Genomic DNA, 26,108 nt, shown 5'->3' on the forward strand with positions numbered 1-26,108 from the left:
GTCTGGCCCCAACTCCCAGGACCTAGGTATGTCTCTGTGAGCTCAGGATGGAGACAGCGAGGCCCTGCAGAAGGCTGTCTTTGACTTGGCTTTGCAAAGACTGCCTGGTGACTTCCTCTCAGCCTGTTGCTGAGTTGATCGCAGGCTTACCCCAAGACTCCCCAGTGAGGGGAGCCCACAGTGCTTTGCAGACCAGCAGCCAGAAAATACCCTGGATCCAAAAATGACTTGGACATCATCTGACCCAAACCACTTATTTAATAGATTAAAACCAATAATACCAAAGTAAAGGGTGGTGCAGTTAGGAATTAATGAAAGGTTAAGAAGAACACAATGTGCTGAGTTTGAATTGGGCATCAGAACGCACTCATGATAAATGTAGAGCTGAAGTGACAAGCACACCTAACACCCAGATCTTGGTTTCTCAATTCCATTTTCCACTAAAGGGAATCAGGACTGGTTCCAGGGATTGGACTTGGATAGCATAAGAAACTGGAGCATGCCATTTTGCTCGGGAGTAAGGAAGCACCCAGAAACTGATAGGGCTATGTTAAAGGAACACAAAAGCCACCTAGATGGGACTCCCCCTGGAAAACTGGGGACAACTTAGACATCAAAAGAAATAATGATCATGATGCTTTGAATTTTTTTAAAGGGATCTACGAGTCCAGAATGACATTTAAATATGATGGGGGAGCACTCTTGTGCACAGAAGAGTGCCAAGTAATAAAGGTAGAAACAGACATCATTTAGGGGAAAAAAATCACAGCTTTGCAACCACCGTTGTATTAACTGATTCAGAGCAAGATTGACAATATTAAATCCACTGGGTGCAATGATGTAGGAGCACAGAGTATTCACATAGTGTCAGAGTATCACAGATTGTATGTTAATCACAAAAGGTAAAATCAGAGAATGGACAGATACCATCTTAACCAGGGAATCCAACTTGGCAGCAATAGTAGGATCACATGACATCTACTGCCCCCTGGTGGGAGTCAGTGGGAAGGACTCAACATTGTCTCCAAAGTGCTTCATCTAAACTTGAAGAAAACAATGAGTAAATTCAGATTAGGCCATTATTCTATAAAGACAACTGGAATGGCTTGGAAAATGGCAATACCAATGTCAAAAAGGCATGATAACTCTTCCAGATTGAAGAAAAGTAATGGGACATGACAACTAAATACAGTGTGTGGTTCTTGATGGGACCCAGGATCAGGACACAAGTAGTTATAGAAAACATTTCTTAGATAACTGAAAATATTTGAACATGTTGAACATGGACTATGGACTTGATAATATTAATGTGATGTTTCTTGAAAATTATAAGCTCATGTACGAAAATATCATTGTTCTTCAGAAATACATGCTGAAGTTTTTAGGGGTGAAGTGTTATGGCGTATTGTTTACTTACAAATGACTCAGTAAGCAGTGAAGTGGGTGTGTGGGTGTGGGTGTGTTTGTAGAGAAGAGAAAAAGCAAATGTGACAATATATTAACAATTCGTGAATATAGTTTTTAAATTTTTTTCAAACTTAAGATAAAAGAGAAGAAAGACTGGGGGACGGGGACGGTGTCCTGGGCTGAGACTGGAGCCTCATCATTCCTTTGGTTCAGACCAGAGCTTGAAGGAGTATGTATGAATCCAGCCTTTCAGGATTTGGCTGCCATAAAGACAAGTACACACCGCCATCTAGTGGCCATCTAAGAACACCTCTGCTGCTGCCAGATTTTGAAAGCCAATTTATCCCACATCATTGGTACTTTTCCCACAGTCCCTGCGGGTTCTTAAATTTCCCATTTGCGAAGCACTAATTTTTGTTTATATTTCTGCTTCTTTAATTTTCCGTTACGGATTTCCAGTTGCTTTAGAGAAACAAGCCAAAAAGCAGATTTCCTCTCCTCAGAGACCTAATTGAGCCCCAAATTCTTTGATAATCAAAAAGGAAAAGTCTGCTCATATGTGTTTAACCAGATCCCCTTTGCCACCCCACACCAGCAAACCACTGGACTTTCTGACTTCCTCTTATGGAAATAAACGAAGACCAACCGAATGAGGAAAGCCTTCACTCTGGGCTGACCACATTCAGGGTATCCGTCTCTGTCACTTGCATGTGGCAGTCTTAAAGTAGGAGAAGAATAGGAAAGCAACAAAGAGCAGGTCTCTCCCATGTGGCTGGCCATCGGGGTTGAGGGGGTGGGGGGGGGGCTGTTCCTGGGGAGGCTGGAGGCTGTTCACAAGAAGCAGGACATACCGTAGGATTGGTTAGGGAGCATATTTTAGTTTTTCTATTATTGGTCCTAAGTCCAAAGCAGGAAAAAAAATAAGGGAAATTATCATTTATTGATAAAATCTTAGCCATTCTGGACTAATTATCATAGAAATTATTGTTTAGTTCACCGGACTGGCATATCTGCATATCTGACTTGCAGCCAGCTAGCTTTCTGGGCTATTTATTATAGCTACAGGGGTTGGTTTCCTGGGCAGGTTCCTGTGGATTTGGGTCAGAGTTCTGTTTTCATATATGGTGTCACCATGGATCATGTGTATATTCAGTCTCTCACTTTGGAAGCAGCCAGTCCACAAAGCATGCAATGTGGTCTGGCACAGCAAGGGTGGCTGCAGAAGACAGCTGCCCTAATCATGGGAAAGAGAGCCCTGAAAGGACTCATAAAGCCAGGTTGGGGGTCCTTAACCTGCATCTCCAGTCTGGGAGAGGCTCCTCTATGCCTGGGTGGCCTCCCTTGCACACAGTTCCTGCCATGCTTCTGCCCTGACTGGGACCAGCCCCTTAAGGGTCCACTGAGTCCACTGGCGCCCCCTGGAGGCTGGAGAGTGAGTTGATGTAACCATGCAACTACCTGTAGGTTGCAGGTGCGGATCAGATCAGAACTCTGGTGCTGGCCACAATGGCAGGTACTGGGAGACAAGATGGACATAGTCCCAGCATCTCAGGACTGGGTCTGGGGTGGGCACACAGACTCGCCCTTGAATGAATCCTGCTTCATTCCACACCTGCATTGGTCCTGGACTCACCACTTGACTGTGCTCTTCCTTTTTCTCCAACACCAGGCACTTCGTGTGAAGTGGTCCCATCTTAGGTTGCCCTGGGTGGATCTCGACTGGCTCATAGACATCTCTTGCCAGATCACGGAGCTCGATCTTTCTGCCAACTGCCTGGTTTCCCTCCCTTCAGTCATTCCCTGGGGACTCATCAACCTCCGGAAGCTGAATCTCTCAGACAACCACCTGGGGGAGCTGCCTGGCGTGCAGTCATCAGATGAAATCATCTGCTCCAGGTGCGCGCTGGCTGTCACCTGTCCTCCTGCACAGGCTCCCTGGTTGTATTTTGTGGTTTTGAAAACAGAAATTCTATCTAAGATGAGAGCAGGAAGTTGTAGCTATGATTATACAAGCTGTAGGGCACAAGAGAACAAGTTCCCAGCCCTGTGCAGGTGAACACAGAAAGGTCTGGAGAGGTGATCTGGCCCAAGGTATACAGCTCACTCACAGCTGCACAGAACTGCTTGACCAAGACAGGCATCTCGATCCTGCACAGGAATCAGAGGATGATGGGCAGAAGCTTCCTGAACTAGTGGATGATTTTACTCCTCCCAGAGAAAGTGGAAAGGACCTCAGAGAAAGGGTCAAAACCATAAAGTTTGGTCAAAACCAAACTTTAGCATCAAGTGGACAGTGTGGGTCACTGTCTGGAGGCCTTGGAGAAGGCTGAGCCTTTCTCCTGAGGTTGCATGAAAAGGCGAAGGTTCACACTTAATTAATTCCTTTAGGATACCTACCTGCAAGGCCTCAGATTTGAGCTGGTTGCGAAAGCTGAGTCTCTAAAGTAAGAGAAAAGGATGTTGGAAAGAGCTTGGGGTCAGCATATGGACCTCACAAGTGAGCTTTGAACATCTCAAACTTAAAGAGCCAGGGCCATGCAGCAAAGTCCTTAAGATGGGCAGATGGATGGCTCTGCAGGGGTCCAAAAGATTAAAAACCCTGCTCCATGGTCTTCAGCTGTCAGGACACCAGCTCACTTTGCTGTCAATGCCTGGGAAAGGTTTTAATCCCTGTTAGTCAGCAGGACTAAGGTTCATAAAGGAAAGATTTGATTTTCCTTTATGCCAAGGCTGGTAACAGTTAATCATGTGCACTACCTTTCCAGCATGCTCTCTAACCATGTGCAAGGAGAAAAAGAAAAAAGTACACCTTGTTTCTGGAGAAATATGTAAAGTGGTGTTTTGTTCTTTCTTCTTCTGCCTTGACTTTTTCTTCCCCAACCACAGGCTGCTTGAAATTGACATTTCCAGCAACAAGTTGTCCCATCTCCCACCTGGGTTCTTGCACCTCTCAAGACTTCAAAAACTGACAGCTTCCAAAAATTACTTAGAGAAATTGTTTGAAGAAGAAAGTGGTATGTTTTATCATCAGTGACCTGATATAATTAAGTCATTTTTTTTCCTGACAGGGATATTTTTACCAATTCATGCTTTTTCTTCCCCTCTAGCCACTAACTGGATTGGTCTACGGAAGCTGCAGGAACTAGATCTGTCTGACAATAAATTGACAGAGCTCCCCGCCCTTTTCCTGCACTCTTTCAAGTCACTCAGTTGTCTGAATGTCTCCAGAAACAACCTGAAGGCATTTCCAGAGCCCTGGGCCTGCCCTTTGGTTAGTATCCCAACGAAAATCATGAAAGCCACAGTCAACTCTGCATGTCATGGGAGCCTCACAGAGAGTTCATTCTCTCACTTCATCTTCTTGGTGGCCACCGTGGGTATGAGGACTGTCACATGTTGTAGCTGAGTGATGCTGACACTCAGCATTGCAGCAAGCCAAAATGTCTGAGGCCAGCAGCTCACCTGTAAGCCAGCCGTCTTGGCTCTGGGTGTCAAAGCTGCACAGTGACACCCCCAGAGCTTTCCAGAGCAGCAGCTTGCACCCTGGCACAGGAGGATAGTTCTGCCCACAAAGGGAGGTTCAGTTCTCTTGCAACAACTATAAAATAAGACCAAGAAACAATTTGCATTCACCACACTGCCAACTGAATGGTGTTTTTGTTTCTGGGGAATTTTGCTTGTTAAAACAAATGGAACATGGAGTGGCATAAAGAATATTTGTGCTTTGGTACTATTGGTTTTAAACCAGGAAATTCTCCATCACTCGCATTAACATTTCTAGTCTGACCATATGTGTGTGGGAAACCAGCTTCTCTTGAGAGCATGGTTCTGAATTGTTCCATTATTTCCGCGGACAATGGGCCGGATGTTCTGAAATGAAGGAGAAGGACTGTGAGCCACCTTCGTCTCCCCAGGAAACGCAGCCGTTCCCATCCCTTCCTTGGAGCAAGGGCAGGACAGTGAGGGCAAGGAGAGTTCATAGCCTCGTTCCCCACGCTGCTCCGCATTTATTACAGAGCCCTATTATAATGGTCTTGTTTTTAACATCAAATTTGGAAGCCCCAAATTTGGCCCCGTTGCATTGAGAAAGCTAATTAATATTCGTTTTCTTTCTCATCAAACTCCTAGAAATGTTGTAAAGCATCCAAAAATGCCCTGGAATCCCTGCCAGACAAAATGGCTATCTTTTGGAAAAATCACCTCAAGGATGTGGATTTTTCAGAAAATGCACTGAAAGAAGTTCCCCTGGGACTTTTTCAGCTTGATGTAAGTCTAATAGCACTTTCTCGTTTTCAGCTTTGGGGAGAAAAATCACACCAGCTTACAGTGAAATCTATGTGATTTTCCTGAGACAAATCAGGCGGGGGAAAAGGTAGCAGAATACAACAGTTACTAATAGGGCATTAGGTAAAAATGTGGATGTGTAACAGATGTGATTCTGCAATCTGTATTTGGGGTAAAAATGGGAGTTCATAATCTACTTGAATCTAATGTATGAAATATGATATGTCAAGAGCTTTGTAATGTTTTGAACAACCAATAAAAAAAAAGAAAAAAATCAGGCGGGGGAAAGTGAAGGAAAAGTTTAGCTATCAAAAATATACAGGTCAGGAGCAAAGATGGGAAGGTGGGGAGAATGTGTCCGTGGGTACAGCTGTGGTAGGGTTGCGGGAGGATGGGGTTGTTTCCCTGTGTTAGCTTTCCATTACTGGAACAAATATTGGAGATAACCGACTTATAATGAAAAAAGGTTTCTTTGGACTCACAGTTTTTGAGGTTCCAGTGCATAATTGGTTAGCCCTTTTGCTTTGGAGCCTGTAGTGAGGTTGCACATTGCATGAGGGAGCTGGTGGTGGGGCAAAGCCACTCTCCTCATGGTTGATACTCAAAAGGAAGAAAAAGAAGGAGGTAGGGTCCCACTATCCTCTCCAAGGACACACCCTCAGTGACCAGAAGACCTCCATGTAGGCCCTACCTCTGTTTTTTTTTTTTTTAATATTTTTAGTTATAGATGGACACAGTGCCATTATTTTATTTATTTTTATGTGGTGCTCAGGATCGAACCCCATGCCTCACATGTGCTGGGCAAGTGCTTTACCACTGAGCTGCAATCCCAGCCCAGGCCTACCCTGTAAGAGCTCCACTGCCTCACAATGGCACATGGACTTGAGTCCGGTCCTTTAATGCATGAACCTGTGGGAGTCATTCCAGATCCAACCTACAGCACTCCCAAAGTCCAACAGGGAGGCCCAGGATGCTCAGCACCATGCTGCTTCCCCAGAGATGATCCTGTGTGCTTCAGGCTAGGCGCTCCTCCAAGGAGAGGTCTACCACTTATAGTGACTCTTAGAAATCCTTAACCCTGGGAGATGCTTGGACTCCTTTCATTCTGTGACAGTTGATCCCACTGATTTCCAGGGAAGCTCTTCCATGCATACGTTGTTTCATCTTCTCTGTTTGATATAATTTCATGAGTTTTCAGAGACTCTCCAGCCCCTGTATAGTTGGGATCCTTGTAAAAGTGGCTACAGCCATTTGGCTGCATTTTGTGGGGGAACTGACTGGCTTTTCTCCTTGGACTATCCTCCCGTTTTATATTTGACCCCCATCTTTGCTTATCTCTCCCCCGTTCTCTCTCAGGCCCTCATGTTCCTGAGGTTGCATGGAAACCAGCTGGTAGCACTGCCACCTCAAGAGAAGTGGACTTGCAGACAACTCAAAACTCTAGACCTCTCCAGAAACCAACTTGGCAAGTAAGCAGGGGCTCTCTTTACCCCTAAATGTGTTATGTGGCTACTGTTAAGCAAACCCAGGGATGGTGCCTGTGTCCATCCACTAGGGCTGCCATGCCACAGGCCGGGGCCTTAAACTACTCAGTGAGTTGCTCCCAGTGCTGGAGCATGGAAGTCCAAGCTCAAGGTGCCAGGGTTGGTTTCTCCCTGTGTCTCTCTCCTTGGCTTATAGATGCCATCTGTCCCTGGGTCTGCAGATGGTCTTCCTTCTGTGTGTCAGTATCCAAATCTATGAGCCATTTTGGATCATAGGGCCCCACCCTAATAAACTCGTTTTAGCATTCTTGCCTCTTTAAAGATCCTACATCTTGAATATCCTTTATTCAAAATCATTGGGTCTTTCAGATTCTGGATGTTTTTCAGACTTGGAATATTTGCATTTACATAATGAGATGCCTAAGGGGTAACCCAAGTTAAATTACAAAATTCATTTGTTTCTTATACACATCATCTGAGGGCAATCTTTCCAAAAACTTTAGCATGCCTATGTTTTGACTTCAACCCATCATATGAAGTCAGGTATGGAATTTTCCACTTGGGACAGCATGTTAGCACTCACCGAGTTAGAATTTTGGAGTAATTTGGATTTCAGACTTTTGGATAAGGGATGTTCAAATTTCATCTCCAAATCCAGTCATGTTGTAAAGTTTTTAGGCTTAGGACTTTAACATATGAATTCCAGGGGACACAATTCAGCTCGTAACAGCGACTCCATTTCCTAGACAAGCTTGTCTGTCACTTCAACCTCAATTGTAATCCAAAAGACAAAGGCCTTTGCTGACCACTGTGTTTACTGGGTGAAGAAATGTAACCACCCCAACACTTTCCAGTAAAAGGTAAAAAGTGGGGGGTGAACTTAGCCTGCTCTTTGGGCCCTGGAGAACAGCCTTCTGGGTCACTTGCTGAAGGTCACTTCTTCAGCATCTCAACAGAACATAGACCCCGGGCAGGGAGTGGGGCGCCTAATGTACAGCCCCTGGAATGTGCCAGGCTCAGCACACAAACACTCACACCTGCCTCCATGGAAAAGCCCGAGAATGGAAACCGCTAGTCATGCTGGGGTTAGATCATCCTTTCTAAACACCTTTCCCAAAAGCCCTTGAGCTCCACATCTGTACATTAGCTGCAAGGAGCCTAGACACCTGCTGCCGGAATTTCCTGCCTTCTCCATGGACCAGTATATAGTTTCAACCAAGATAATAATGGGTTTGTTTCGCATCCTTAAATTTTGATTCTTCTTGTACCCTCCTCCCACAGAAATGAAGATGGACTTAAAACAAAGCGTATTTCCTTTTTCACCACCAGAGGCCGCCAGCGTTCAGGAACTGAGGCAGGTGGGTGCTGACCGAGAGAGATGGTGTACTGAGACCAGAGGGGTAGGTGGGGTCCCTGCTCCACCAAGTGGAGGAATCGCCTCATCATGGGCTTTACCCTTCAGTGCCCTGTTGGAATGCGGAGATGACCATGGCTGAAAAATCCGCAGGTGAACAGTGCCTGTTTCTCATTTCATGTGTGTGCCATGCCAGTGTCCTGATGCCCTGGTTTCCTGTTTGGAGTCCAGGGATGCTGGTAGCTATCTACTGCATGCTGAGCACACCCTAGATAGATTACAAAGATAAAATATGGGCTGCAGTTCTCCTTTCTATGCATAAGGAAACCAAGCCTCTCAGGGTGTCTTAGTAGCTCAGGCTACAATAACAAAATACATAACCTGCATCACTTACACCACACACATTTATTTTCTCACCATTCTGGAGGCTGGACATCTGAAGTTGGGGTTCCAGCATGGCTGGGTTCTGGTGAATCAGATCTCTCTTTTTGACTTGCAAACAGCCACCTCCTCACTCTGTACTCATGTGGTGAAGAGGGTGGAGGGAGAAAGACAGAGACTCTGGACTGTATTCCAGCTCTTATAAAAATTTTAATCCCATCATAGGATCCTTATGACCTTACCTAAACCTAATTGCTTCCCCCAAAACCCATCTCCAAATTCCATCCTATTGTGGGTCGGAGCTTCCATATATGCCTTTGGAGAACATGCTCCAGTCTGTAACACAAGTGTTGACTGATTTCCCGGCTCAAGTGGCAGAGAGAGATTTCAGCCCAGGATGGTGGAAGTCCAGTCCTGGAGCTGGGAGACCAGTGCTATTAAGTCCTTCCTGCCATACTGTAGTATCTTGCAATGTCCACTGAGGCCCACAGCCACCTTTGACCCCACAGGCTGAGGCTAGTCTGAGATCGTGGAAGAACATGTGGTCTTCCCCAACACATCGGAAACAGAATTTTGCCTGGAGTTTTTGTACTGGTCACCCAACAAGGCCAGGTTGACACAAAATATTTGTAGGGAAAGTTCTTGTCTGTTCTCTTCCATGATGTGCAGGGGGAAGGTTTGGACTCGTGGTAAACAGTCGTCCTTCCTTTTTAACCTCAAAGCCAAGACTTTTTATGTTTTCTACACCTATTCTTTTTAATACATTATTCTTTTTAATCAACATAATAACTGCATACAAGGCTCAGTATGCCATTTCAGTACTTGTATATAATGGGTAATGATCAGATCAGGGTAATTGGCATATCCATACCACCAACATTTATCATTTCTCTATGATGGGAACATTCAGAATCCTCTCTACTAGCAATTCAAACTGTATGATTAATTATTGTCAACTATAGCTATCCTACTGTGCTGTAGAACATTATATGTTATTCTTCCTGTGGGTACCCCATAACTATTAACCATCCTATGTCAATCCTTCCTTCTCCACACCCTTCCCAGACTCTGGTAATCACTTTTCTATTCTCTACTTCAATGAGATCCACTTTTTTTTAATCAAGGCTTAGACTTCTAAAGCCAGTTACACTCAGAAATATCCCTTAGGGTGCTATCTCCTAAAACAAGAACCAATATTTAGGTAATTTTAAAATGTAATGTAAATTTCTCCTTTAGTTTCATAGATTGATATTCACAAGTACAAATGGTGTGAGGTGGAATTGGCCAGAAAGCCCAAGACACATTTGCAGGAGGTGAACTAAATGGTCTGTTGCTCTGTTGCACTTTTTGGTGGGCTGGTGTGTATGTATGTACACATTGTATGCAAACAGGTCAGTCACACATAAGTATGTGTGTTTATGTATGATCAAAAAAGAAACATGTTCTCAGCAGAAAAGATAAGAGAGTCCAAAATAGATTTAAGTAAATCCAGTCTGCTGACTGTGTCTGTAGGTTCCACATCTGCAGGTTCAAGCCAGTCATGGATTGAAAATATTAGGAAAAAAAATCACATCTGTCCTGAAAACATACAGATCTTTTCCTTGTCATTATCCCATAAATAATACAATATAAAAATTATTTACCTAATATTTTCATTGCATTAGAAATTACCAGTAGTCTAAAGGTGACAAAGTCAACAGGAGGATATATGTGGGCCCTATGCAGATGCCACACCATCACCATTTATATAAGAGACTTGAAAATCTGCAGATGTTGGCATCAGAAGACAAGTCCTGAATCAATACCACTGAGGGACAACTGTGAAGGATGTTAATATAGGATAAAAGTAGCATTTCAATTTAATGGAAAAGAATATTTGTTGTTTTAATAAGTAGTGTTGGTATAACTGCCTAATTGGAAGAAGAAAATCCACACTAGATTCCCAACCTTACATTAACCAAAATCATGTGCATGTGGATAGCAGATCTAAGTGAAAAAGAAAAAAACAAAATGACATTAAAGAGAACATATGTATAATACAGGGGTGATATCAGAAGACCTTCAAAAGCTAGCCGGGAAGTCAGAAATTGTTTTTAAAAAAAAAAATTAACTTTGTAAAAATTGAAAAGTAAAAGGTATTATAAACAAAGTCATCTTTCAAACAGGATGAAAAGAAACATTTACAACAGAAATTATTGCAACACAAATTGGCATATGTCCCTAATATAGAAAGAATGCTTACCAATTGATTAAAACAAAAAAAATCCCAGTAAGCAAAAGAAAAAAAATGGGGGAAAAAATGAAGCAACAGATAGAAGCAGTTTGCACAACTGCCAGGAGACAGATGAAAAGATCCTTCACCACACTAATAGAGGATTGCAATTATGAATTTCATAACTGGTCCCTTTTAAATGAAGGGCCTTAGGACGTCAGAAATTGAGTGCAGGCTGGGAAGAAAAGAAAACAAACACCATCTTCTCATTGATGCCAAGTGGGGTGATGGGCATGGAAAGAGGATCTGGGATGGATCTTGATCCCGCAAGCCACATGTGGATTGAGCTCTGTGTGTTAGGAAGGTACCTAACTGGAGATCAGAAGTGCAGAATCCCTTTTAGGGGACTTTGACTCAGTGGAACCATCCACCCCCTTGGGAAAATGCCAGACAGGAAGTTCCCAGTACACATGGCAAGTTCCATAGGAACATGCACCCATTCTGATGAAATTGAGCTTGTCTGAGGACCCCCGTGAAAAGGCCACACCCCCGGGATGTTCCCTGGCCGAGGTGGGTCATGGCTTTGGCAAATGACAAAGGCCTCTTGATTTTTTCAATTTCTTCTAAAAGATTGAACTTGAGTGAAAAGAAGGCAGGGGGGTGGGGGGGTGGCTTGTGAACCCTTTTCCTCAGTAGGGCTGTTGTCTCAGGGATGTTGACCCTGGGGTAAAGAATCATCTATAAAAGACAACTTGTTTGCAGATGGATAGTGAAATTCCAGAGAGATTTACGTACATTCAAGTGGTCATATTTTTGCAGTAGCCTTGTCCAAAAATAATTTGGATGGCCGTTTTTACGGTAAAATTCAGACCAGCAGAGTCATAAATAACTTATGAATAAATAATTACAGTTCATAAATACCTCGAGCCGTGCTCTCGCCAGCCCGGTTTCCATAGTTCTCCACGCTGGGCCAGGAGGTGTGTGGCAGGTGCTGCTCCATCTGGGGCAGCAGGTCCTCACCCCACCCATCCGTTCTTTAAAAAGGCTTCATAAACACCGGGGAACCTTCAGAATTGGAAAGCCCAGAAGCCAGGTGCTCAGAATGTTCCCTTTCTCTTGGGAAGAAAGCAAATCTTTCTCTTGATGGATGTTCTCCCGTGAAAAATGTGAATTAGTGCAGGCTGACGTTGATCATCCCTTTTTCTTGAAGAGAAAAAAGAAGAAGCCTTTTTGAACATCTTCCTATGGAACGAGGTCTAGTACAAAGTCATCTTTAAATGTCTGTTGCAACTGTATTTCCACAGGGCCCCTGCAGTGAGTCTCATTGGCATTAGAGTCAGCTGGGTACATTTCCCAGACCTCGAGCTTGGTATGCTACAGTCCTCTCTTCCAGAATGTTCTCTGAGGTCAGGTTGCCCCATTACTATTGATACTACAGCTCCACGTGTGGAGAAAAGCCAGAGCTTGGGGTTGGGGGTGGGGGGAATCAAAGGCAACCAAACATGGCTTCAGCCCAACAAAAGAATTCTAGCTTCTTCATCTTCTGCATCTGGCCGGGAACCCAGGGAGGGGACTTTGAGGCACTCCTTTTATCTTGAATTCCCTAAGCTCCCAGAGAGGATGAAGACACTTCAGAGATTTTGCAGAAATCTAAACCTCTGATTCCCATTAGTGTCCTTTTCCAAGCTCTCTCCCTTCCCCCACTGCACGTTTTTGCTCAATGCAAACACTCCGGTACCTTGGAAACGGCAGATTTGACGTGATTTTAATGGTAATCTCATAATTAGACTAATTAATGAAGTCCCTTGAATACTAAAGGGTTGGCTGGCTTTTCAGTGCCATCTTAGGCAACATAAAGACTTAGCCCACAGTATTATTTTGTTTTAGTTAACTAGCTTTTTTAAAAAATTGAAGAAATAATGCATGTATATTTGAAAACAGAATTTTCAAACAGTACCAAAGGGCATGGGTTGAATAGTCAATCCTCTAATAAGACCCTTCCTCCAGAGACAATTGTGGAATTTTTTGTTGCTAACAACTGTTTTCATCTGTAACATTCATGCATATGCATTTGTGCATGTGTGGTATATGTACATGCATATAACACACACACTGTGAGTGTGTGTGTGTGTGTGTGTGTGTGTGTGCATGTCTGCAGATGTTTTCTGACACACTAATAAGCCTTCTAGAAACCTGGTTCTGTATCTTGCTTTTTCAATTCATCACTGGCTCTTGAGTATCACTTCATACCTACACACATGACCTGCCCCATACTTTGTAATAGTTGCATATTATTCCATTATTCACTAAACCAACTCCCTGTGGGCATGTGGCAATAAAGGGCACATAGGTTGTCCTCTCTCTGTTGTTGCAAGCAGCGTGCCACCAAGCATCGTTGTTGCCACATCTTCGCCACACATGCATGCAAGGATGTCTGTGGAATGAGAATTGCCCTACTGGAGAGATGAGCATTGTACTCTGAAGGGTTTGCCACAAAGCCCTCTGCAGCTTGTATTGATTTACATACCCACCTGGCCTCCACGCTGTCATGGTCCAGAGTTATTTCAAAAATACAGGGCGGTCTGCTTTGTCTTGTCTTCACAGCGTGTGTGCTGGAATTCCCGGCCTTCCTGAGTGAGTCTTTGGAAGTCCTTTGTCTGAATGACAACCACCTTGACGCAGTCCCTCCATCTGTTTGCCTGCTCAAGAGCTTGTCAGAGCTCTACTTGGGAAAGTAAGTGTGTGGTGAGAGAAGTCTGCTGGCTCTGCCTCCAGGGAGGCAGAAGGAAGCTGTCAGTAGAGGCAGTAGTGGGGGTTTTCAGAAGTGGGCATGGGCCAGAGGTGGGGCAGAGAGTGAGAAGGATATGTGCTTCTGCTGCTTTACTTGGGCTGTCACGAGGACTCCTCCATCCTGCATCCTTGTTCTTCCGCAGCACTCACTGTGTGCTGGACACTGCTGGAGCTTTTAGGCAGTGTGTAAAATTTGATGAAAATATGAAATACTATATTGATATTGAAGATGTGTTGCCTTTCCTAGAGGAGGCAGTAATTCTCTTGATGGCAATGTAATTGGAAGACAAGAGAGGGGAAGTGGAGGAGGGCACCCAGCTCTAAGCCACAGGGACTTGGACTTGCAGAAGACAGCACTGCCCTTTCTACCACTGAGCATCCAGAAAGAGAGGCTTTGGACTTGGTACTCAAATAGGTTACCTGAAATCAGGGCCTGATTTACAGGGCTTGGGGTGGAGGCCAGTGGTCGTCTCCTCGGGCTGCAGAGGCTGATGGGAGCTGCATGTGCATGCGTGTATGCGTGTGTGCACACATATGTAGTACTCTTTCCTCAGCAACCCTGGCCTCCGAGAGCTCCCTCCTGAGCTGGGACAGCTGGGAAACCTATGGCAACTGGACACTGAAGACCTGAGCATCAGCAATGTGCCTGCAGAGATCAGAAAGGAAGGTAGGACTTCCATGTCCTGTCCCCAGAGCATCACTTCCTTGTCACCCTTAAAAAAAAAAAAGCAGGTCCACCTGCTAGGTTCTAGAGATGGAAACAGTGGATGACTCACAGGGTCCAGCTCCAGCTTCAGGATTTGGAAGATGCTTTGGAACTGTCCCTAGAGCAATAGTTACCATGGGTCGTTATAAGTAAAGCTATGACCTTTTAGACAGCAAGGACATTGTCCCTAGATTCTTAACGTTGACTCGTCATCGTTGGGGTGAATGGTATGGCACCCTGTCTCCACCAGACCCAATCATCTTCTTTAACCAACCCCCTAGAACACATGAGAAACGTCCCCTCCCAACAGGACTTAGTTTCTTCCTAAGAGATGTGAGCACGTTCCCTTTACATGTTAGCAGTGATGTCCACTCTCCTTTCATGACGTTGCACAGGTCCCAAAGCAATGCTGTCTTTCCTGCGTGCTCAGCTGCGGAAAGCAGAGAAATGCAAGCTGATGAAGATGATCATCGTGGGTCCACCGCGCCAGGGCAAGTCCACCCTCCTGGAGATCTTACAGACGGGCAGGGCCCCCCAGGTGGCGTACAGTGAGGCCACCATCCGGACCACCAAGTGGGAGCTCCAGAGACCAGCAGGCTCCAAAGCCAAGGTCAAGGATGGTCGGCGTGCAGTATGCGTGTGGGTGGGAGGAACATTCATGAAGGCCCTTCTTTCTTCCCAAAGAGCCCAGGGTTTCTCAGCCTGGTGTCCAAGCCCAGGATGTTTGCAGGGGCCATTACGTGATGTTCCAAACCAGCTCTCTCAAAGGCAGCAGCAAGTCACTTCTTGATGGGAACTTGTAGTTTCTCTCCTCTAATTAAGCTGAGGCTCTGGGCCAGTGAGTCTTGACCTTGGCTGTCCATTAGATTCCCTTGGGGGACTTGTAAAGACACCAGTACTCAAGCTTTACTACTTCCTGGCCCCAGAGATTAGATTCAAATTATCTGAGTTGGGATTCTCCCAGGGCTGAGAACAAAGTACCCCTGCAGGCAGTGAAACACCCCAGCATTTGTCTTTTCTCTAACGGGGAAGTTGATAAAGCACACCTAAAATGAATGCTCTATCCCTCATGATCTCTGCCTTTCACCCCAAGATCTGAAAAGTTCTATTTAAAATAAAGCCCTCACTGAACCTATTCATCATCCCCTTTTTCCATTTAGTACCAGGCAAATGGAAATGAACATTTTCTTGCTCTGAAAGAGAAAAAAGAACTTGTTGGATATGGTGGGAGTGGGTGGGGGCTCTCCCTCCCCGGGACATAGCACCAGGCAGTTGGCTCTTCTCTGTGCTCAGGTTAGGAACAGTGTCAGCCTCAGCTGCTGCCTGTGTTTTTCTGCTATCCCATGGTGACCAGGAATCCAAGGCGCAAGGAGTTTTCCCTATGAAAAACTGAAGGGCCATGTCCAGATGTGGCATGATTTCGTCCAGAGTCCCCAAGCACAGAGTCAGCTGAAGATGGGTCTCACTGTAAACATTTTTCCTGATAAAGGAAACCCAGTTCAAGAAATGAGGCATTTAAGGTCTTCAAACACAGACTCAGAAACCAGCCCACTTGAGAATGGGCTGGGCCGTCGTTCAGTGGTAGAGAGTGTGTGTAAGGTGTGTGAGACCCTGAGTTCAGCCCCCAGCTTGGAAAAACAAAGAATAGAGTCCCGTCTGTTATGATCAGAACAATCAGATAATTAATATTAGGCCTACCCAGTGCACCCCAGCAAGGAATCTAGTTAATACCCATCCAAAGGGTCTCCAAAATAACCAGGATCTTCCACATTCTTTGGCTTTGACTTTTTAACAATGACTCAGTCTCATTTCCATCCAGCTGTTCTTTAGCAAATGGCCGTCCAAGGCCTAAGGGGTGAATTTATATTATTTTTCCTGTGCACATCCTTCCTGCCATCATGAAACTCCCCCTCCTTCAACTGAAGGACAGCCTCTGGCTCTGTGAGTGCTGAACTCAGTCATTCTGTGTGTGGCTGACCTTCAGCTGGTGGAGAACAGCTGTCTCCAAAATCAGGTCAGCGTGCTGTCTGTCTTCGAGGCCAAAGCACTGTCTCGCAGAGACTCCTTGCTACAGCCTGCTGCGGCCTTAGCTTCTCAGGCCAGCTGTGACCTCATTCGACAATAGAGAAACCACCGCTTACACAGCCTTTCCCAGCAGCCAACAGCCCCTCTGGTGTTGGGTTCCCACATCAGGGGAGTTTCCCGTCCTCCTTGGTGGGCGCCACCCTCTGACCTACACAGTCTGGGGGCCACCCTCTGAACAGAGGGAGCTTAAACCTTGGTGAGGACCAGGAGGTCAGAGCGGGGGCGTCCTCCCACCAAATGTCTCCTGAGTCTGCAGCTGTGACAGAGCCAGCGGAATGCCCTGCAGTGTTTCCCAGACACCCCAGCCATGGGGGCCTGTCTGGCCCTGCTCTGTTAGTAAGAGGCAGAAACCCCCAAGAGCCCACCCTGATGCAACTGTGCCTCTTTCCCTCGCCTGGATTACTGATTCCAAAGAGACATGATAGGAGGTCTAGAACTTTCCTATGGTTATGTCTTCTTTAGACATGATCCCAAACACAGAATTCAAAGTTCAGTTTTCTCAGTGTGGTTTCCTAAGACCATGGTCTCTAAAATGCCTCCCTGTGGTGGCTTGTTGCTCAAGTAGGTTGAGTCCGTGGAATTCAACGTCTGGGACATCGGGGGCCCCGCCAGCATGGCTACCGTCAACCAGTGCTTCTTCACGGACAAGGCCCTATACGTGGTGGTCTGGAATCTGGCGCTGGGAGAGGAAGCTGTGGCCAATCTGCAGTTCTGGCTGCTTAACATCGAGGTGAGGAGATGCCAGGCCTTCTCTCTGATTCCCAGTTCTCAGAGTATTACTGGGGTCCTGCCACTCCTCTGAAGCATCCCCTGTACTGAGAAAAAAAAAAAAAAAAAAAGGATGGTGTTAGGAAAACCACCTTGCTTTCACAGAAGGCCCCAGCATCATGGTCCTGAGGGGTGGGGTGCTCTTGTAATTTTCTTGTTAACCTTTAATTCAAGAGCCCCCATCCCAGAGGGTGAAAGAAGAGCTGAGCTTCTTCCCAGCCCTAAAGGTGAAGCAGGCCTGATGCCAGTTCACAGCCTTAGGCAGTCAGGGAATATCTGGAGGATCAGAAATCCCTCGCCATAGGCTGAACTAACTCAGCACCCTCTGCATGGAGAAGGTCATAGGGCACCTCAGATAATTCTCAATACCTAACAAGCCCTCAAGGGAATAGGCCACAGGATGGTGTGGTGACAGCAGTTCACCTGCACACCTGGGGAGCTGTTTCCTATCCTTGTTCATGAATGGAGATGGCTGTCAGCCGTGGGGTCCTCTGTCACAGGCCAAGGCCCCAAATGCTGTGGTGCTGGTGGTTGGAACACACCTGGACTTAATTGAAGCCAAGTTCCGAGTGGAGAGAATCGCAATGCTGCGCGCCTACGTGCTGGCACTATGCCGCTCGCCCTCCGGGTCCAGAGCCACGGGCTTCCCAGACATCACTTTCAAACACTTACAGTGAGTGTCCCTCATCCTCGTGCTTGCTCCTGCTTCTGTGTGCTCTGGTGGCCGATGTGTCCATCTTCCTTGGGACCTGCCTGCAGAAGGCTCCTGATGCTTGGATGGGCTCCTCGGGTAGCGGGTGGCAGCTCAGCAGACCAGCCCTGGGCATCCTCTAGATATCTAGAGGGAAGGGCCTGGAGATGACCTTTCTGTGCTTCCTTTCTGAGTCCTCCCCTCCCCACTATGACCAGTAACGACAGTGCCTGGTTCCCATGTCACTAAGAGAAGTGAACTTGGATACCACTCCTCCCATTTGCAGATCATTGATCAAAGACAGACCCTGGGGGAGTGAGGTCCCAGTTCTCCTGTTGAGTCTTAGTGGTTCTGACAGCTGCACATTTGGGGGTGGGGGAAGGAAGGAGCTGCTGAGTGTGAGGAGGGGTGGGCCGTATGGGTTGGATCCATCGCTCTGGGCCTATCACTAACATCCTGTCGATGGACTGTCCTGACAGCCTGCAGGTTACAGGGGCTGTTTTGTCCACTTTAAAGACATGTAACTGAGGCTTAATGAATGAATTGAGGGCCCCCTGATAAAAATAAAACATGCATTGGTGTAACTGCGCTGGTGGTTCTTGGGTTCCGTCTGGATGAAGTACCATGGATGCTGGTATGTGAGTCAGTCAGTCTACAGACCTGAGAGCCTGGCTCTCAGGATCAGGCTTTTGGGGACTCCTGGGATGGCCTTGAGATAGCCCTGGAGGGTCTGCAATAATAGGAGCGCTGGCTCTGGTTAAGAGCCCTGGATCCAGCCTGAGTCTGCTCCTTCCCAGCTGTGTCCAGGGGCTCACATCATAACTCTGTACCCCACTTTCCTCTTCTGTAAATGGGCAGGCTGGGAAGACAGACCAAAGTGATGTATTGAAGGGTGCCCAGCATGGTGTTTCACACAGAGTAAAGCCTCCTTAAACTTCCTGTGTCACCTTTAATGAGTTTTCCACCCTTGCCAGTGTTCAGGATAAATCTTTTGGGAAAACAAAGACGCTAAGTGCTTCGCAAAGAGGGGTGGCATGGTGATTAAGCTGGGATTATTTTTGCACACACAGCGAGATTTCCTGTAAGAGTCTGGAAGGCCAGGAAGGACTGCGGCAGCTCATTTTCCATGTCACGTGCAGCATGAAGGACGTGGGCAGCACCATCGGCTGCCAGCGACTAGCAGGGAGGCTGGTGGGTACCCCCTCACTCAAGTAAACCACAGGGTTGCTTCCTGCTGTTGGGGATTGGGACACTCCTCTCTCTATGTTGTAAAACATGCATCTGAGTTTAAGGATCCAGGTGGGACAGGGGAGGTGGAGGGACGGAGGGTCCTGAAGCCTCAGGACTGAGAGGGAGAAGCTAGTGCAGCACACCCTGGGACCAGCCTTGTCCACTTGTCCTCCAGGTCCCTAGGAGCTACCTCAGCCTGCAGGAGGCCGTGCTGGCAGAGCAGCAGCGCCGCAGCCTTGGCGACGACGTGCAATACCTGACGGACAGGCAGCTGGAGCAGCTGGTGGAGCAGACACCTGGCAACGACATCAAAGACTATGAGGACCTGCAGTCTGGTGGGCCTAGGGGGTGGGCACCAGCATGGGAGACGCTGGGAGGCTGGGCAGAGGGCCAGGGTCACCAGGGAATGTGTGAGAAACACAATCACCTGTACTTGATAGTTCTAGCTTGAACCTCAGCACAACAGGGAAACCAATTTTGAATGAGAGATTCCAAAACTCTGCCTGGCGTTCTCTTTCCCATCATCCCCGCCACACACCTTTTTTCCTTGGACAGAGAGAACACACATGGCTGCTCTATAACAGCATTATGTTGGCCATTGAGAACATAGCTCTGGTCATAGCCCCTGGGGCTGAAGTTTAGTAGGGAGGCAGAGGTTAAATAGTTATAACCAGTTCTCATCATTTACGGTAGTTATAGTCTATAAATTTACCTCAACCACTGAACTAGTGAATCCTGAACCATCGCTACTGTGGAAAGATAGAATTAGGTTCCCTTGAGTCTCTGACCACATTATCATCAACCTATCAATGCATAAGCTTGCTTTATGTGTGCTCCTGTTTAAGATGTCTTATTTAATATGTACTGTTGATTCATTAACATGGAACCCATGGTCCACAGCACTAAAATTCATGCCCGAACAAAGCTTATCTAACTATGTATTTTCACGTAAAGTACATTGCAGCTTTCTGGCGCCCAGGAACACTACACAGCATTTCAACACTTGGGTTGGGGGCCTTTGTAAACAACAAAATCACTAGCAGAAAGTACAAAAATTCAGAAAACATGGCACTAAATAGCCCACTAGATAGATACTCCTTTACGTTACCAGAACTGCGGCCACAAGGCAGAACATCATTTGTTCAACCTCAGCTGGGAACACCTGGGCGGGCGACTCACACTTCCCCCAGCTCAGCCCATGTCTATCCATGTCTGAAAAAGTATCTCAAGTATTGTATTTTGGGGACACAAATTTTAGCAAGTAGGGAAATTTGCAAAGGCTGGATCTGAAAATAACAACTTGCTATAGAAGCCCAGTTGGCCGTCAGCTCAGGATGCTGGCAAGAGTTACAAGGTGCCACCAGGGAATGGAGCTCAGGTTTCCTGTCCCACCTGAGGGGCTTAGCATGTCAGGAGTGTTGGATTCTTCCCAGGAAAACTTAGTGCCTAGCTTCCCTTTCACCCCATCACCAACATTGCTTCCTGCTCTCTCCCGCAGCCATCAGCTTCCTCATAGAAACTGGCACGCTGCTGCACTTCCCGGACACCAGCCACGGCCTGAGGAACCTCTACTTCCTGGATCCCATTTGGTTATCTGAGTGTCTGCAGAGGATCTTCAACATTAAGGGCTCCAGGTCGGTGGCCAAGAACGGGGTGATCCGTGCAGAGGACCTCAGGATGCTGCTGGTGGGGACAGGCTTCACGCAGCAAACCGAGGAGCAGTACTTCCAGTTTCTGGCCAAGTTTGAGATCGCCTTGCCCGTCGCCAATGACAGGTGAGGCCACAGACCACCCTGTACAGGTCTCGCTTCCTGGAGGAGGGAGTTGGGGTCTGGAGCCACTTATGGCCTGAACAAGACCTCCAGGGATTGGTGCCACTACCATCACTCCCCAGGGACAGGCTAGCACCTGGTGATGACCTGCTGCATTATGTAGGGTATTGAGGCAGTAGGTACAGCTAGCCCCTCAGCTGGTGGTTCCCTCCTGTGTAGGGAAGTTGAAAGAAATCGATTCATTGAAAAGATTTAGGAAAACATACAAGAATGTCATTAAAAATGACTTGGAAGAGGGATCAGTTTGGCAGGGGGTTTGGTGGCTTGCTTATATGGCAAGTAAAAATAGATTAACCAATGAGGATTATTTCCTAATTAAACAGCCTAGATTCAAAATGCAATCTAGTTTGATAAACTTATGGGAGCAACATTGTCACCTACTCTGAGGGTTCCGTCATCACAGGGCATCCCTTTGCCAAGAAGAGATATTCTGTGAAATGCCTCTTTTTGTGGACTCTTCCTGGGTCTGTGACATGAACAGGTCTCCCAGTCCTAAACCACAAGCAAAACAAAACCAAGTCTCCTCCTCCTTTTCCTATTCCTCCTTCTCAGCAGCATCCTGCTCTTCCTCAAGGGCCACCCATTGACCTCCTGACTTGATGCTGGTTGCCAAGAAAGCCAATGGGTGCCTTAGCTGCCCCTCCCTGTCTTCCACTAAAAGTAGTCAGAACCTTGACCTCTGGTCAGCCTTCTTGACGCAGTGACCCTGACAATTTCCTCCACTGCCACCAACCTCTTCCTGAGTAGGATCCTCCTCTGCACTTAGCCTGAGCCATCAAGTCAGCTGCCCTGCTCTTCTTGCACTTTGCAAAAAGAATCCCAGATTTCCTGCAAGGACCTCCCTCCAGAGCCTAATGCCTGAGCTTCCAAATGCTGCCACCTGGAAGACTCACATGGCACTCAGCTCAGCTTTCTCTCCTCTGCTGTCTGGTCCCACTGAGAACATCCTCCACACTGCCCTTCTTAGAAACTGGAACTTATATGCTCAGGATTTCTTTCTGTATCCCTGACACCCATTCCTTACTCTACCCTTCTATTACATGGCCCTGCCACCCGTCAAGGAAGCAAGTCTGTTGACTGGACTTTTCCTCATAGTGCCACTCATCTATTTCTCTTTTTAATTTGAGGTAAAACTTACAGTAGTCTCCTCTTAATCAAGGTTTTACTTTCCACTGCAGTCTGAAAATATGAAATGTAAAATTTCAGAAATAAGCAGTTCCTTAGTTTTAAATTGCACACCATTTCAGTGATATGATGAAACTTTGTGCCATCCTGTTCCAACTCACCAGGAGCATGAATCATTCCTTTGTCTACTGTATCCATTCTGTATAAGCTATCCCCCTGCTAATCACTTATGTCTACTGTATCCATTCTATATAAGCTATCCCCCTGCTAATCTCTTAATAGCCATCTCAGTTATCAGATTGACTGTGGTGATGTAATTTTGCTTGTGTTCACGTAACCTTTATTTTATTTAAAAATGGCCCCAGTGCATATAAGTAGTGATGCCAGCAACCATATGACCATTTTTTGTGACATTTTTATGTGTCTGTTTTATCATTAATTGCTATTGTCAGTCTCTTGCTTTGCCAATTTTTTTGATTAAATTTTATGGTAGGTATATATATATATATATATAGGAAAAAACATAGCATATATAGAATTTGGTACTAGTATCAGTTCCAGGCTTCACTGCAGGTCTTATCCCCTGCAGAAAAGAGGGGGACTACTGTGCTTACAGTGAAATGCACAGATCACCAACATCTGAAACAACCAGTTTTTACAAATGCATACAGTAGGTTACCAACTCCCAGATCAAGATATAGACAATTCCATCACCACAGAAAGTTCCCCCACATACCTGTCCTTATTAGCTATCACCATTGCTCTAATTCCCTCTCCAATACCTTCCTTTTTCTTGAACTTCATAACTGAAAGAAATCATGCAATATGTTCTCCAAGTGGTACCTCCTGCGAAACATCATGTGCTGAAATGCGTCCAGGCTGTTGTGTGTATCAAAAGTTTGTTCTTCTTTGTTGCTGAATAGTATTCCGTTACAGCTTTACTGCAGTGTATTTATTGCATTCACATGTTGGTGGATGTTGGGGTTGTACCAGGTTTTGGCTACTATAAATAGAGCTGCTGTGTGTAGCCCTAAGTCTTTTTGAAGACATGTATTTTCATTTCTCTTAGGTAAATAAGAGGAGTGGAATTATTGGGTCATAAAGTGAATGAGTTAAGCTTAATTTTATAAGAAGCTGCCCAATAATTCCCTCAAGAGGTTGTATTTTTTAGTCACTTTATTACCTCTCTAACATTTGCTATCAGTCTTTCTAATTTTACCTGGTGGATATGAAATTGTATTTCCCTGTAGTTTTACTTTGCATTTTCTTCATAACTAATGAAATTTAACACCTTTTACAAATTTGCTGGTTATTTATATTAAAAATGAGTCTCTTGCTAACAGCACATTATCAGATAGTCTCTGACTTTTCATAGGAATATTTAATTAATATTAATATTTAATTCATTTACATTTAATGTAATTAATTCTATGGTTGTGTTTAAGTCTGCTATCTTTCCATTTATTTTTATTTATTCCATCTGTTTTTGTTATTTTGTTCTCTTTCTTCTACCTTTTTTTAGATAATAAAATTGTTTTTAGTGTTTTCATTCCCTCTGATGGCAATTTAACTACTCTTCTTGGTATTGTGTTTAGTGGTTATGCTAGGGATCATGTATCACCTGGGCTACTTCATGTCAGGATGCATCTTCCTGAACAGCTGAACTACAAAGCCCCCTATCCTGAGGTGGAACCCCAAGCAGTCTAGGCCTGGAGGGAGCACATGGCGATCAGACCTCTGGTGGCTTCCCAGTCTACAGGTGATGCTTGGACCTAAACCAACTTGGTGCTCAAGGGCCCTTATTCTAGTCTGATTCGTCCACTTCCAGAGTTTGATTCTGGTGTTGGTCACAAGGCAGCAGCCGGAATCCCTAATCCACAGACCTTTTTAGACACCTGCCATAGAATATATCTCCCCCTGCTCCCCCAACTCTAGAGCCCAATGGGATGCCCACTAGAAGCCCCTGGGAAGCTGGCCCAGCTGTTATGAGGCCAGATCAAAAATTCTGTTGGCATAGACACAGACTCCTGGGGGCCAAACTGGGCCCCTTTGTCCTGAGGCCCTACCCAGCTTTTTCAACTTGGCCTTATTGTAGGAGGGAGACTCAAGTTCTTGCTGCTTCAGTTTCATGGAGGTCATGTTCAAAGACCTAAGAAGAGAAATCCCAAAGAGGAACTCAAGATGTCTTTAAATTCAAGAGGAATTCAGGGTACACAAAAGACTCAAGGTTAAGGTTGGTACACAAAAAACTCAAGGTTAAGTACTCAGTGAGTTTACATAACTTTCTACTTATTTTATCAATGGATTAGAGGACTGAAGAAATATTAGTGCTCAATACATTTGAGCCAGTTATTTATGTACTGTATATGGAGCAGATATATCAATACATGTATATGTATAGATATAGATCTTTCTACCTATTTGGCTGAACAGTAAAATCAATTGGCAATGTAACTTAGTGGTAGAGTGCTTGCCTAGCATACATGAGGTCTTATGTTTTATTCCCAGCACAACATATACACACAAAAATCAGTCAGATGGGGGCTGGGATTGTGGCTCAGCGGTAGAGTGCTCGCCTACACCGGTGGGACCTGGGTTCAATTCTCAGCACCACATAAAAATAAAGGCATTGTGTTGTGTCCATCTACACCTAAAAAATAAATATTTTTAAAAAATCAATCAGATCATCACCAGGGTCCCCAGGGAAGCTTACTGTACAGGGAGTGAGAACATAAAACCAGCCTGTCCAAGAATCTCAACTATTTTCTTTTTCCTCCTCTGTAAAATGGAGATAATCACTGTTACCTACTTATAGCTGTCATGATCATTAAATTAGATAATACATGTAAAATACTTAGAACAGTGTCTCTTACACTTAAGAACTCCCAAGACATCAGGTATTAGCAGTACTGTTGTTGCTAGTTCTTTGCGTTAAGTACTCACAGCTGGGGTGTCTGGTTCTGCACAGTGCTGTGAATAGCAGAACATTTTCCATCTTAGCACAGCCATAATGGTTCCCTTGTGTCCTAGGTGAGTTCCAGCTCCTTGCATCATAAGCTGTTGTAAGGTCAGTGACTTTGCTGCAGTTTCTGGATCAATACAAACAGATGTATTGGCAGGTCTTCCACCTGCAGGTCGTGAACCCCTCCAGTCCCTTGGAAAACCTTCAGGGGATTCATGAACCTCTTGAAACATGCACTTCTTGCAGATGGAAACTCCTGAGCTCTCAGCAGACACTGACAAGGGCCCTAACCCCACCATCTGGCCGTCTCAGTGGTATACCACCAGCCAGCCCAGTTTTTCATTGCAGGCGCCACTTCTTGCCTAGGTTTCACTTGCTTGTGTTCACCAAATACATAGATAGTTCGCCTCTTTAGTTCCATCTTGCTCGCTGTCTGCTCACCCGCTGGGACAGCCTTCCCGGCTCCTAATTGCTCTTCAACCAGGTATACTGTTCTCTCCAGGGACTCTGCTCCCCTTGAGATCTGGCTTCTGTGATCAGAGTCTGGAGAGTTTGGCTTTACTGACTTCTAAGTCATACCTGCCTTCAGAAATATCCATCCCTGCCTTCACAAAGCACCGACTCTGTTTGTGCACTGAGCTGTGTACTGGAGCCCCTGGGATACCTGATGCTCCTTCCCTTCTCCAGGCACATATCCACAAAGAGAGAGAGGAAAGCAGGAAGCCCTTTCCCAGAGCACAGCCAGCCAGTGTAAGCAGTCACGTGAGACACAGGCTGAGCATGACATGGGTAGATGA

The 26,108-nt window shown here is 45.7% G+C and overlaps 1 protein-coding gene across 1 annotated transcript in view; it reads left to right on the forward strand.

Annotated features, from left to right (window-relative positions):
- Lrrk1 (leucine rich repeat kinase 1) overlaps positions 1–26,108 on the forward strand; it is a 153,309-nt gene that overhangs the window by 97,505 nt on the left and 29,696 nt on the right. The window contains exons 7-20 of the mRNA XM_076851422.2: positions 3,077–3,303; positions 4,294–4,421; positions 4,515–4,678; positions 5,536–5,673; positions 7,048–7,160; positions 8,457–8,533; positions 13,727–13,856; positions 14,467–14,579; positions 15,014–15,228; positions 17,269–17,433; positions 17,972–18,144; positions 19,233–19,353; positions 19,568–19,727; positions 20,891–21,167. Coding sequence (XP_076707537.2) covers positions 3,077–3,303; positions 4,294–4,421; positions 4,515–4,678; positions 5,536–5,673; positions 7,048–7,160; positions 8,457–8,533; positions 13,727–13,856; positions 14,467–14,579; positions 15,014–15,228; positions 17,269–17,433; positions 17,972–18,144; positions 19,233–19,353; positions 19,568–19,727; positions 20,891–21,167 — 2,201 coding nt within the window. The remainder of the gene's footprint in view (positions 1–3,076; positions 3,304–4,293; positions 4,422–4,514; positions 4,679–5,535; positions 5,674–7,047; positions 7,161–8,456; positions 8,534–13,726; positions 13,857–14,466; positions 14,580–15,013; positions 15,229–17,268; positions 17,434–17,971; positions 18,145–19,232; positions 19,354–19,567; positions 19,728–20,890; positions 21,168–26,108) is intronic.

Source organism: Callospermophilus lateralis, chromosome 3 (assembly GCF_048772815.1).
Source record: "Callospermophilus lateralis isolate mCalLat2 chromosome 3, mCalLat2.hap1, whole genome shotgun sequence".
In the NCBI taxonomy this organism is placed as follows: Eukaryota; Metazoa; Chordata; class Mammalia; order Rodentia; family Sciuridae; genus Callospermophilus; species Callospermophilus lateralis.